We start from the raw sequence: 14104 nt of genomic DNA on the forward strand, positions 1-14104 counted from the left end.
TCATTTTATTTCATTTTTGGAGACCAGGGTGGGGGTGGGAGTGGGGGAACGGAGAGTGGTAGGGGGGAGACAGACAGGAACATTTGGGCAGCAGTGTGTACCAGCAAGTAATATTCTGGCTCTTGAATCAAATTCCAAGCACCACTTAGTGGCTGAGTATCTTGGGCAAATTATTCAACTTCTCCGAGTCTTAGTTTCCTCATCATTAAATTAGGGCTAATAACAGTCCCTACCACTTTTGGGTTTGAGGAGAGTGAAATGAGAATCTATGGAAAGCGCTTGCTTAGCACAGGGAGTGCTCATCTTAAATTCTCAATGAGTGATAAAACTATCATTGTTATTGTTACTGGTAGAACAATAACAATTGTTCTACCTTTCCCTGAGAACTGCTACTTTCGAAATCTTGAATGCTGAAATTCCCCCACCTTTGATCACAGTCTGCCCTCTTCTATCAACCTTCCTCTAAACCAGGGGTCCCCAACCCACCGGTCCACAGCCTGTTAAAAACTGGGCTGCACAGCAGGAGGTGAGCAGCAATGAGCCAGTGAAGCTTCATCTGTATTTGCAGCCTCATCTGTATTTGCAGCCGCTCCCCAGCACTAGCATCCCTGCCTCAGCTCCACCTCAGATCATCAGGCATTAGATTCTCATAGGAGCACCAGTCCCTGGTGCCACAAAGGCTGGAGACTGCTGCTGTAAACCTACATGATAAAACCTCTAGTCTCTAATCCTTTATCAGCTCCTGCCAGTTTTACATTTCCTACTCAACTGACTTAAGCTTGGTTAGTTTTGGCTACAGGTGTTGGAAAGTCAAACAAAACAGTGACTGAAACAAGATATAAGTTTATTTCTTTTGCACATGAAAGGCCTGGCATGTGGTCTGGGGCCAGTGTGTTTTCTATGACATCAAGAACTCAGGTTCTTTCTGTCGTATTGCTCTGCTGTGAGTACTCTTCATTTCCAGTTTCACCTCATTGTCTGTCTTGGCTGCTTCACCTCCAGCAATTACATTCTCATTCCAGTCAGCAGGAAGGAAAAAGGGCCAAACAGCTGTTCCCATCCTTTTGACTTACTATGGTGGCTGGTTGAGCAATTCTCCATGGCAGATCAACTCAAGTACAGGTTTTCTATACTCTTGGATAAAAAATTACCCAGCTATGCAAAATGGCTAAGTGAGCTATTTTTTTTTTAGCTGCAGAGGTAGCTGGGCCCTCAGCCTCTCTATTCTTCCACTCACATTCCTCTGCTTTTACCACAGGGCCATTCCAAACTGCCCTGCGAGTCTTCATAGCCCCAACCCCAAACCTTCAGACGTGGCAGACAGTCAAATCTCCTCTTTTACGGAGAACATAAAGATTACTGAGGAGGAATTTTCTTGACTTTCTTCAGACTATCTTGAGAACCTATTCACTTCTGTCCCGTGCATCCAGTCCTTGAGTGCCTGCATTTTGTCTCTTAGGTTAAATCCGGAAGCTTTTGCCTGGTATTCAAGGCCTCTCACAGTCAGCCCTCGTGTCCTTCTGTAAACTGTTTTTCACCGTGTGTCCACATTTCAGCTGCCATAGACTACTTGTTCTCAAAACTTGCCAAACACATTTATAGTCCTGTGCCTTTGCAAGTTCTGTTCCTTCTGCTGGCGGATACCCTTCCCAGCCACCTCTACCTACTCAGATCCTACTCATATTTTTAATGACAAGCTAAATGGTATATTATTCAGCTCAAGGCACTCTTTTGAGCACTCAGTAAATCTTGTGGCTCTCATAAGCAAATACTAGAATTAAGATCATCTCAAATACCATACTCTTAATATTTTTTGTACATTTATGCCAGAGGTCAGTCAGTTACGGCCTGTAGGCCAAACCTGGGTTGCTGGTATATGCCTTTGTGTGGCTTGTTAGCCAAGGATGGTTTTTATGGTTTGAATAGTAGAAAAATGTCAAAACAAGAATATTTTGTGACATGTGAAAGCTATACAAAATTTAAATTTGTGTCCGTGAAAATGAAGTTTTTTTTTGGAACACAACCATGCCCATTCGTTTACATTCTGTCCATGTCTGGCCCTTTTCAGCAAGTTTGCCAACTCCTGATGTAAGCTACTAGTTTATTATTAAATCGGCATACACATGACAAAAAACTCAGAGTAGAGCCCAAACACCTTAGCATTCTATACAGGTAGTATAATGTGATCACGTTTGTCAGTGTGATGGATGTAAATGCTATCTCTGTGGGTTTTTTTCCCCCTCTATGTTATTTAATATTCAGGTTGAGCTTTTTTTTTTTTCTTTTTGGTATATTTGTTGGTCATTCAGTTTTCCCTTTCTGTGAATTATTCATTTTTGTTGACTTGAAATAAATTTTTTGTCTACTATATCACTTGCAAATATTTTCTTTCTTCTGTGTTTTGTCTTTTATTCATAATGCTTTTACTGTACCAAATTTTTTTATTTTTTCGTTTTAGAAAAGTTGGCACCTTTATTGCTTTGGGAGTGAGGGTAGTCAGGAGCTCTAAATGGGGCGGGTCTGCTTTCTCTTCACTATCACAGGCTTATGGTTGCACGGGTTAGTGCTGGCTCTGTGGGTAGCGGCCACTGGTGGATCCAGTTGGTACTCATTCTTGTGGATCCTGAGCCAGATGCCTCTGAGGGACGCTTGAGCATTTTTGTTGACGGCGGGCCACGCGTACGAGGTGGCTGGCTTTCCCTGGCCAGCTTTTTGCTTCTTGACACTCACCACACCTTTGCTGTCAGCCGCTGGCTCCATGCCCGCAGTCTTGCGGTGAATCAGCCCACTATTGGGTCAGGTGCTATACGTCTGTTTGTCCCTCTTAATCAGGAAGCTGGAGCAGTTCCGCACACCACCTCTTGCAGGTGCGTGGACCTGGTTTCAGCCCCTCTCAGTGTGGAAGCTGAAGATGGAAAGAGCCAAACTTATCATTTTCGATGTCATCAAAATCATCTGTTTTTCTTTATGGCTTGAGCTTGATGAAAGTCTTTTCTTCTTTAAGTTCATAAAGATGTTCTGTATTGTTTTTTAAGTTTTAGAGTTTCATTTTTCTGATTTGGGTATTTAATCCGTTGGGAATTTATTTCTTGATGGTGTGAAATAGGGATTTAATTTTTTTCCATATTGAAACTCAGTTATGCCTGCCTTAGTTATTGAATAGTCTGTGCTAAAGGTGCGTAAAACACAAAGGTAAATTTCCAGCTGCCATCTCCACCCCTCCCTGGTCGGCTCCAGCCTTCATTGGTTATCATTGTGAAAAGTTTTGTATTTGTCCTTTAAAAAAATGCCTAAATACATATATGAGAGTAAGTGTATGACGTGTGTGTAAAATGTGTATACACAAATTGGATCATATTCTCCAAGCTGTTTCACAGCTTTTTTTTTTTTTTTGACTCAATAGACTGTCTTGACAACTTTTCACATCAGTTAGCATAGGTCTGGTTCAGGGGTTAGCAAATATTTTTTATCAAGGGCTAGATAGGCTTTGCAAGCAATATGTCTCTGTCACAACTCTTCAGCTCCACTGTTGTAAGGAGAAAGCAGCAATAGACAATAGTAAAGGAATAGTTGTGGTTGTGTTCCAATAAAACTTTATTTACAAAATCAGATGGAGACAGATTTCACCCCTAGGCCATATTTTGCAGACTTTTGGTCTAGTTTATACATTTTAACATCTGTGCGATATTCCTTTATATTGAGCTACCATAGTTGACTTTACAGGCCCTTTATTAACATACATTTAAGTTTTTAGTTCTTTTTTCAAAAAAGCAACTCTGTACAAACAGCTTTGTGTGTAATCTTTGCTTACTTTTATAAATATATCTGGGAGAAATTCCTAGAAGTGGAATTACTATATCAAATATATGTGCATTTAAAATTTTGCTCTCCGTGGAGGTTGTACTTGTTTACATTCCCATCAACAGTGCATGAGAGTGCCAGTTTCCTTACATGCTTGCCAACTCTGAGGCCATAAAAAATGCTATATGCTTTAGTTCTAAAATTAAAGAAGTATTACTATTTGGATTGAGTTATAAAAACTTTGCTGTTCTCAAAAGACATACAGCAAATTGGTAATATTGTTTATTTCTGAAGAATGGGATTGCTTGTCATTTTATTTTCCTTTTTATACCTTCCTACATTGTCTGAAATATTTTCAAAGCATAGTCACTACTTTATCAAAACAAAAGATATTTGTAAAGTATATTGTGTCTTAGATATAATTATGAATGCTATGTATATTTGTAAAGTATATTGTGTCTTAGATATAATTATGAATGCCATAGCAGCTATATTATAGAAAGAAAAAACAACCTTGTACAAGAACAAGCAGCTCTGTCCAAATGTTTCTAGTATACACAAATGCTGATCCATCCATTCTTAGCTCTTTGTGGATAGAAATTTTCTTCTTTATTCTGTAAAGGCAGCATCCCCCAACTGAATGTTTCAGTGTATCAGTTACAGTGCCATAAAAGATGACTAGAGTTTACAAAACAAAGGGCTTGTTTTAGAGTGCTGTCAGACTCTGGCTTATTACCTCATGTACTTCCTTCCTATGTGGACAGGACTGCGTGAGTGACCTAATGTAAATGAGCTAGCTAATGAGAGGCCAGGGAATAAAATTTATAATGCGATGTCCAGTCATCTCAAGCAGGTGATAAGGATGCGAGGCTTAGCAGCAGTGTCCCCTCCGTCGCACAAATTAGCATCGCTATTCCCTTGGAGATCTAAGGCTGAGATTTCGCATTTCCTGAATTTCTGCGAATTCCCAATAGAACGCACTTGACACCACCAAGATGCCACAGGAACTGGTATGGTAATTCCCCTGAGCTACCTGAACCCCAGCCATTTGCTGATGTATTTCACTTATTGCATATTTTACTTCCTATAGAGTGGGAGGTACAAAATCACATCCCTTCTGGAACTATATTGAAGGCCTTCATCTCAGGTGGTGAAAATGGGCTCTGGATGAAATTTATGAGAGGAGAGACAACAAAAGAGGATTTCTTACAAGAATTTGGGAGACTCTGCTCTGAAATTGTGAGTGATAAACCTATTTGAATTTCCATATTCTTTTTGCCTGGAGTAGTAGATGTAACACTCATTCATATTTATTAAACCACAAATAAAGGAGTGAAGGTCTACTAATCCATTGTAAGTTTTTAAGCTATTTCTTCTATCCCCAGGTACTCAACTTTAACTGCATACATGAATAAGTAAAATTGTTCTTTACTAAGTTTCTCTGTCAACTATCCTTCATCTGAAATGGGAGCTGTCTGATTAATGGCCTTGAGCAGAAAGCTTATTTAAGGCAATAATATTGAGCCTTTTCACTGTACTATGCATTTTTCTAAGTTCTTTATGTTAACTCGTATAGCCTTTACAGTAACCCTGCTAAAATAAAATTTAAACTATAGTAAATAGACTTCTATGGATGGATGGTGGTGATGGCTGTACAACAAGGAATGCATTTAATGACACTCAACTGTACTCTTGAAGTTGTTAAAATAGTACATTTTATGTTATGTATATTTTACCACAATTATATGTATGTGTGTATACACACACACACACACACATAAAATCTTAAAAACAATATGCTAAGTGAAAGAAAATGCCAGTCAAAAAAGACCACGTATTGCCACATTGTATGATTCCATTTACATGAAATGTCCAGAATAGGTCAGTCTGTAAGAAACAAAGTAGATTAGTGATTTTCTAGTATCACTATTTGGGAGTATCGTGGGGGTGGTGGAGAGTGACTGCTCATGGGTATTGGGTGTCTTTTCAGGGTGATAAAACTGTTCTAAAATTGATTGTGGTGATGGTTGCACAACTTCATGAATATAATAAAAACTATTGAATTGTACAGTGTAAGTGCGTGAATTGTATGGTGCGTGAATTATACTTTAACAAAGCTGTTATAAAATGCATGCATGTATATATGTGTGTATAAAGTAGCAGACTTGCTTTTGCAGATTTGAAACATAGAGTTTTCAAAACCCACACAGATTGAATTTAAAAGCAAATAATTGATCAGAAACTAAAGTTCATCATGGTGATGCTGAGGCAATACAAAATCATTAAATGTCTTCTGGATGATTAAAAATTAAATGACATCTGCTTAACATACTTTTAGAGTTTAATGAGCCTCTTTTCGTATCCTGCTACTTTTTGAAATTGATAAACTACGAGTGTAATAAAGAACTCATTTAAGTGGAATATTGATAGAAATAGCTCCATTCCCTAACCATTGTAACCCTAAGACTTAGATACTTTTTATAACCTTATATGTAAGGTTCTGCACAATGGCCAGGGGAGAGGATTCCTTTAGGCACCAAGCCAAAGGCCAGGCAGGGCTTTTATAGCCAGGTGGCAGTTGGAAGCTGGGAATATGTATTGTCCTCTGTTTTCACTCTTAATAAGCTGTCTTTACTCTTAATGATTGCTGGTTCTTCGGTCTCCTCCCCCATTCTTAGTCAAAGATGTCTGTGCCTGTGGACTCCTTTTTCTCTGTGCTGACCAGCAAGGAAGTGGCGAAGCAGTTCCCAGTGATGACTGAGGCCATAACTCGCATTCGGGCAAAAGGCCTAAAGACTGCAGTCTTGAGCAATAATTTTTATCTATCCAATGGGAAAAGCTTTTTGCCCCTGGACCGGAAACAGTTTGATGTGGTAAGCTTGAAGTGATCCAGAACAATGGTCAAAACAGAGTCTGTCTTTACTGCGGGGTGCAACATTTAGCTGCCTTTTAGCAGGTCCGAGTGAACAGGTTTTTTATTCAGTCATGTAACTATGTTAGGTTTAGAAATAACAGGTTGAAAAGAGGACTTTTAAAATATCACTGAGCTCTTAGCAAGGCCAGACATTTATGAAATTTGTTAACTGGTTGAAACCTCAGCTTATAGACTCCCTTATATTCTAAATTTGAACCATAGTCATCATATAACACATTTGCTTCCATCAGCCCTCACATCTTAATGGGCCCTTTGACCTTTTTCTTCAAAGACCAACCACGTTGCCTTCTATTTCTATGGCATTAATCCTTAGACCAGCACTGTTCAATAAAGCTTATTGCAATAATGGAAATGTACAATATGATTGTGACTAGTAACATATGGCTATTAAGCACTTAAAATGTGGCTAGTGCCACCGAGGAACTGAATTTTATTTCCTTTTCATTAATTTAAATGTAAATAATCACATTATGTCTAATGGCTATTGTATTAAACAACGCATGCAGTGTTAGACTGTCAAAGTACCCTAAGAATATACTGAGTTGAGATAATGGTCCTCTATGAAGGATTCCCATTTCCCTAAGAGAAGATAGATCATTATCCTGGGATAAATATGAATTATTGATAGATGACTTGCTTAAACTTCATTCGGGCAGAAAACAGATTCAGTTGAGCAGTTACTATGTGCCAGGTACTGGCTAAGTGTGAAGGGATACTGAACATGTTGACTGTGCCTAGTCACCACATGTGGCTAATGGCTACTATATTGGAGATATAGCATTTCCATCATTGTAGAAAGTTCTTTTGGATAGTGCTGTCTTAGAACATAAAATCCAATAGAATTGACAGGCAGAAGTTCAGAGCACAAGTGTTGGAAGTTAACCTCTCAACTTAATTCTGTTTCCACCGTCTACTTTTTCTCTGCTTCTTAAAGGAAGCCTAGCAAAGACAGAGTTCTCTCCCCTCTGGACACTTTGCCTGGCTCCTGACCTGCTTGGATTGCTGTTTTCTCCACTATTCCACGATGTGGCCCTCCAAGCTCCATCCCCTCTCTTCCAAGTGCTCAGGGACCTTGGCCAGATTCCAATCCTGTCTCCGCAGCTTGTGAGCTTGGTGACCATGACTGGTAGCCTTGCTTCCCTGAACCTCAGTCTTCTCACCTGTAGTACAGAAATAGCAATTTCTTTGTTGTAGTTAGCTGTGTGGATCCCAGGAGATAATGCATGCAAAGCACTCCGCAAAGTGCCTGGCAAATAGTTAAGTATTCAATACACTGTGATTATTTTTAGAGACCCCTTCCATCAAGTGCGGTTTCATCTAGACAAATTAAATTGGCCGAGCTCACACCGGGCTCTTCCACTAGAAGTTATGGTTTAAAAGATCTGCGACCTTCTTTAAAACAATGGACTTGTTTTTTCAGACTTGACTGGCTCTCTGGCGTGTACCTTCCAGCAGCTTTTCTAATGGGTTTTCATATTCTAGGTCTGCAGGAGACCTGGAGTTTTAAAAATCCATTTCCTAAAGAGCAAGGGTTTCGATGTTTGTTCTCTAAAGCTATAAGAAAAAAAAAATTTTTTGATAAGGGTAAAGATAGTGTAACCACTGCTATGGTCTCTGTCAACACTGGAGGCTTCAACCAACGTTAGAGGGATCTGTCTCTGCTGAGGTGTATGTGGCTTTCTAAAAAGCATTTCATCTAATTTTTTTAATTAAAAAAATTTTACATGATTTTTTATTGTAAAATAACACATTATATAAAATTCACAATCTTAACTATTTTTAAGTATTAAGTGCATTCAGATTGTTGTGAAACCAATCTCTAGAACTTTTTCACCAGGTAGAACAGAAAGAGAAGGGCAGGGATTTTATCAAACTTAAATTTTTAGAATTTTTTTAACTTTCCCCAAATGTAATCACCTATGAGAAGAGATGTCTGTTTGTCAGTGCTTGGCCCCATCCCCTGGGCTCCCGGCCCTCTCTCATCTTGTTCCAGCTGGTACCGCCTTGCAGCGTCCCTGCAGCCCAGTACATTGATCACAGTCTGTAATACCCAGCTTCCTTGCTACCTCTACTGACATTTCCTGTAGGAGCTTCTTTGTCTTCTTTTAGCACGTGCAGGTCCTCAGGAGACCAGAAAGAGTAGGTAGAGAGGTCCGGGACATTGATTTACCAGAAAGTGCAGTTCTCACACAACTCTGAATAACGCCAACATGGACTAGAGTTTGTCCTTGGTCTTGGAGAGAGGGTCATTCCCAGAGAGAGCCAGGGATTTAGTTCTATTCTTAGGGCAGACCTGAGGCTATGGCTACAGGCTGTTATGGTCAGTGAGGCGCACTTTATAGGAGATTAAGCCCTGGGACATTGTAAGAAGACTTCCAGGGAGTTGCTGGATGAGAGATGGCCTAACACTAGGATGGCTTTTTCAGGGTTCTCTTGGAACACTCAGCAGCTCCCCTGGTTCCAGATCAGATACACAGTTGAAGCAAGGCCATCAAGATACAGGAGGTTCTTGCAAGAAAGGAAGTTTCTTTACCACTGACAGTCTCTTTGATGTCAGCCCTTCCTATGCGGTTTATCTATATAAATTGAGGATGGCTGTTTTTTAACTTCCGAAATATAGATATTTCATTTATAACAGTAAACAGTGCCTGATTTCTGGGGGGGAAAGGTGAAATACTTCCCCTAAAGCTGAAATGTACAGCTTTTCCTCTACTCGGTGTAGCCACAATATCTTACATCAGCAAAATTCTTTGTCATTTTGGAATTCATTCAAGTTTTGCCTCAACCATTAAGATAGGTCAGATGGCTATTAGTATTCCTATTTCACTGATGATGAAACCTGTTCGCAGAAAGTCACTGTATCTGAACCCGAACTTCGATTTTCTGAGTTTGCCTCCAGGTTGTAACCCACTATTTCCAGATTACTAAAATTACAAAAGCAACACTATTTCCTATCATAATGCTTTTAAGTTACCTGTTACAAATTTCAACTGTCCTCCTCTGTTCTTGTTTTAAAAAAAAATATGCCAGTGTGCATGTGGAAGCACCACTTTTAGAGACATTTCTCTCTCATTCCTGTCCCTTTCTCAGGTCGTGGAGTCCTGCCAGGAAGGTGTCTGTAAGCCGGACCCCAGGATTTACAAGCTGTGCCTGGAGCGTCTCAGCCTGCAGCCTTCTGAGTCCATCTTTCTCGACGATCTTGAACGAAATCTCAAAGCAGCTGCCAGCCTTGGTCTTCACACCATTAAGGTAATGGCCACTGTTTTTTGAACCCCTATTGTGTGCCAGGCCTAAGTGTAAGCATTTCTGTGCTGTCCTCTTCCATGCATAGTTGTAGCTGCCTTTAGTGGTTTTCTCCCATATTGTCATAGTGTTTTATTATTATTATTAATTATGATATATGAGTGACTACCTGCTTGTATTTTCAATAAGAAGTAAGACAGGCGTGTACTAAGAAGGCAGCTCAAGAAGCATTACAGAAGGAGATGGCTGGCAGGCTTTAGACCTTTGGGAGCGCCGTCAGGCTGCTCTGGTGTTGCTCTTCTGGGTGTGAGGCCAGCAGCCACCAGCCACACAGACCACCCCAGGCCATAACTGTGAACACAAGAAGCCACGTGAAGGGGTTCTCTGTCCAGCTTCCACGTTTGAGTTTTCACCATGAAGCTGACAGGCCCACAGGGACAGAGTGGATGCTGCAGCCCAGTATTCTCCCGTCCTGGCATGAGAGAGTATCATAGACTCTTCCCAGCAGATAGAAAGTGTAATGTGGTTAAGAATTAAATAGAAGAGGAAGCGCGGTCTGCATCTTCCTTGTTAGCTGAATACCTTGATTTCAAAGTCTTTACTAAGAAAACTGACTTCTTGGATATTTCCCTCTAAAAACTACCCTCTTAGAGAGCAGAGAGAGGTCGACTGGTGGCAAGTTCAGTATTTTCTTTAAAACCAGGTGAATGATCCAGAGACTGCAGTAAAGGAATTAGAAGCTCTTCTGGGTTTTACATTGAGAACGGTTATGCCAAACACCCGCCCTGTGAGCGAGACAGTGGACATTCCAAAAGATTCCTTGGAGAAGTACCTCAAAGACTTACTGGGGACCCAAACTACAGGTATTTAAGTTTTTGCATTTTGCTAACTCTTTCCCAGTCTAGGCTTTCAGTCTGGTTCTCACTTGCAAAGGCAACGGAATGTGCTGGAGACAAAGAGGCAAAGTGGTGAGGAAAACAGCCACTGGGCCCAGTGGACTTGAGTGCTTCTTTCAGTTTTGCTTGGGGAAAAGCATTAACTTCCTTGTTTCTGGATCCCCACCTGAGGGTGTGGCGTGGTAGCAGTCACTGCAAAGGACTGTCACAGTCCAGGAGAGGGACCCGCAGGCTGCAGTATGCGCCCAGGGGTGTTTGAGTGTTTCTCATTTTTTAGAAATGACAGCCTGTTTGTAAAGTTGACTTAAAAGTTGCATGAATATAAAACTAGTTTGATTTTATTAATCAATGTCACCCCAATAATTTTTAATAAAAAAGTAAGTAGGATTGTTTTCTAGAAATAAAATGTGACAAGTTGTCTCCATCTCTTTAAAGGTCCCACCCTTATTCTCACATTCCACCCTGAGAAATCAGGTGCCTCTTGAGCTCTTAAGATATTTCTACTTGGTAATAGAGTTTTGTCTCACCCATTTATTTGATCCTTGAAAAAGACTTTTTGTGTGGAATTTCACATTATGATGTTTTCCAGTGATTGGAGTATTCTTAGTGCCTCTACGAAGTTGAGGGGGTCCTTCCTCCCATCCAAGTACTGACCAGGCCTGACCATGCTTAGCTTCTGAGATCAGAATGAGCTCAGGTGCATTCACGGTGGTACACCTGTAGACTGAGTGGCCCTAGCTGACCAAGCCAGATAACTCAGGCAAACTCCCATTTCCTGCTCTTCCGAACAAGTGAAATGAATCTGTGTCCAGAGTTCAGTCTTATTATGAAGCTGAGGGCTAATTAGGATGTTTCTGCAAGGGAGCCAAGGAATTCAGCCTACTGGGGTGGGAAATCGCGTCTCATGAAAGCAGCTTTGGCTCAAGCTGTAGGCCTCTACATAGCTCTTTTCAGCTGTCACGCCAGTGTCAGACGTGGTTTGGCTGAGTATAGGCTAAGAGATGCATAAGGGCACTTTTCATCCTCAGGCTTAAAGCATTCCATTTAGCAAGATAGGTTGCCATGACTGTGCTTGTGGTTGATAAACAGAACTAAAATGCTTTTCTTCCGAGTAAGAGTTGGCAAGAAGGACAAAATTAGACACCTATGCAAAGTGAGAATATTATTGTGGTTAAATCCAGTGGCCTTTGCCACACTGTAGCAGCATGTGATTCTGGACCTGAGCGAGTAGGTCTCAACCACTTTTGGTACCCAGGGACGAGGTGCTTGTTTTACAGTGCATCCCAAATCAGGATGTTCTGCATCCCAGAGGCCGAACTCATTAGAAAGAGAGAACGTCTTTTAGGTCTGTCCTCCAGAGCTGGTTTGAGTTTTCTTTATTTCCAAACTTGCAGGCCCATTGGAACTACTTCGGTTTGATCACAGGCTGTCCAGTCCAACTTACTACATCAAGGTGGCTGACTATCAGCTACTTCTGAGGAAGAAACCCCCGGGGACCCTCTTTCTACCTGCTTGCACAGTAGAGAGAGAGTTCAGGTAAATTCTCAGGGCCCGGGGCACCCTCGCCACCCCGCCTTGCCTCGCAGTGTAGCCCCTGAGCAGACAAGTCAGTACTCCATCGAGTGCCCTGAGACCTTTAAAACTACAACTGTGACTCTCTAAAATTGTTTCAAATAAGAACATGTAACCTAATTTTATTCATAAGTTTGTTTTCTTTACCAAAATCTATAGAAGAGAATTTTTTAGAACTTCTAGATGCAAAAAGGCGTTATTGAGATATTCTTTATTCTCACCCTTTAGTCTTAGAGACTAAGACCTTTAGTCTTAACATCAATATATTAGTGGGGCTGTAACCCAAGAAGCGCAGCCATGAGTTGATGGTTGTGGAAACTGGGTGATGGGTACATGGGAGTTTTTTATATGAATCTATCTATATATACATATATATGTTTGAAAATTTCCATAGTAAAATGTTTAAAAGAATAAATGTGTTACAGTTCATTCCAAATAAAATAGCTTCCTTTGTGAACAGGAAAATTTAAACATGGTTGGTTGGGGAAAAAAAAAAAAAAACGAGCTCCAAATGTCTCAGAAGTGAGTACTGAAGCGATGAATGGGCCCTGGGGCGGGACTTCCTCTCTGGAAGACTTCCGCTTCCTCCTTCCTTCCAGCCCATTATGCTCTGCAGAAGGAAAGTTGCAGAGAGTAGTAAGGACAATGTGATTTTGGCTCCTGACCCTTTCTTGTTCTTTCTTTACTGTCTCCTCTGGACTTTTGGTTCCTGAAATTTGACTTCTCCAAGTGTTGCAGGGACTGGTGACTGATGGTTATGAAGCCTTAGGGGTTTATCAGAGGAGAAAACCTATAGCTATTTCTGAACATTTGTATATATGCCCATGTAATGGCAGGTATGTATTTATGAAAGAAAGACCCTAAAATATAAAACTACCACTCACTCTGTCTTATGCATCCTGCTTGCAAACTCTCTGACCATTCCCAGAGGTACTGAGGAATTTTGGAGTGCTAGCATGACATTCCAACAATCCAGGAATGCACAGAATTTCCATTTTAGTAAAGGAATAAAATGTGCATTCAAAAATGAAATCTAATATGGTATCTGCTTATGAAATGCCAAATGTAAATTTGAACAACTATTTTGGAAAACAGTATGACACAATTTCTTAAAAACCTCAGAGTAGTCATACTTTTAGACTTTGTAATTCCAATTCGGAGATCTCTCTTAAATAGAGGAAAAAAACCATATGCATTGATATGCTCACTACCGTGTTGTTTATAAGAAAAATTGGAAACACTCTAAAGTTATAATAATTGGGAAATGATTAAAAGTAAACCTCGATATATCTAGTTGTTGAAATAACAACAATAATAATAACAGCTAACATTTACTGAGTGTTTAGTATCTTCCAGGACTATAATAAATGCTTTGAATTGTTAACTCACAACAACTCCATATGTTACTATTATGATCCCCATTTTACAGATGAGGAAAGTCAGGCTTAGAGAGGCATTTGAGTGATGGAATCTGGCTTCACACCTAGGGGCAGTGGCATTCCATAGCCCAGTCTTAATGATCATGCTATTATCGTAGCCATTGAAAGTATACCTATAATCACATAAAAATGTGTATGATAAAATTGTAATGTAATAAAAAACAGATACAAACTATTGTATTATATTAACTTTTTTTTTTAAGGCTTATGCACTGAAA

General features: G+C 40.2%; 1 protein-coding gene across 1 annotated transcript in view; it reads left to right on the plus strand.

Annotated features, from left to right (window-relative positions):
* ACAD10 (acyl-CoA dehydrogenase family member 10) overlaps positions 1 to 14104 on the plus strand; it is a 40150-nt gene that overhangs the window by 4038 nt on the left and 22008 nt on the right. Inside the window, 5 exon segments of the mRNA XM_039879492.1 lie at positions 4892 to 5040; positions 6480 to 6674; positions 9827 to 9985; positions 10683 to 10842; positions 12270 to 12411. Coding sequence (XP_039735426.1) covers positions 4892 to 5040; positions 6480 to 6674; positions 9827 to 9985; positions 10683 to 10842; positions 12270 to 12411 — 805 coding nt within the window.

This window comes from Pteropus medius, unplaced genomic scaffold (genome assembly GCF_902729225.1).
Source record: "Pteropus medius unplaced genomic scaffold, Ma_sr-lr_union100, whole genome shotgun sequence".
NCBI classification, from domain to species: Eukaryota; Metazoa; Chordata; class Mammalia; order Chiroptera; family Pteropodidae; genus Pteropus; species Pteropus medius.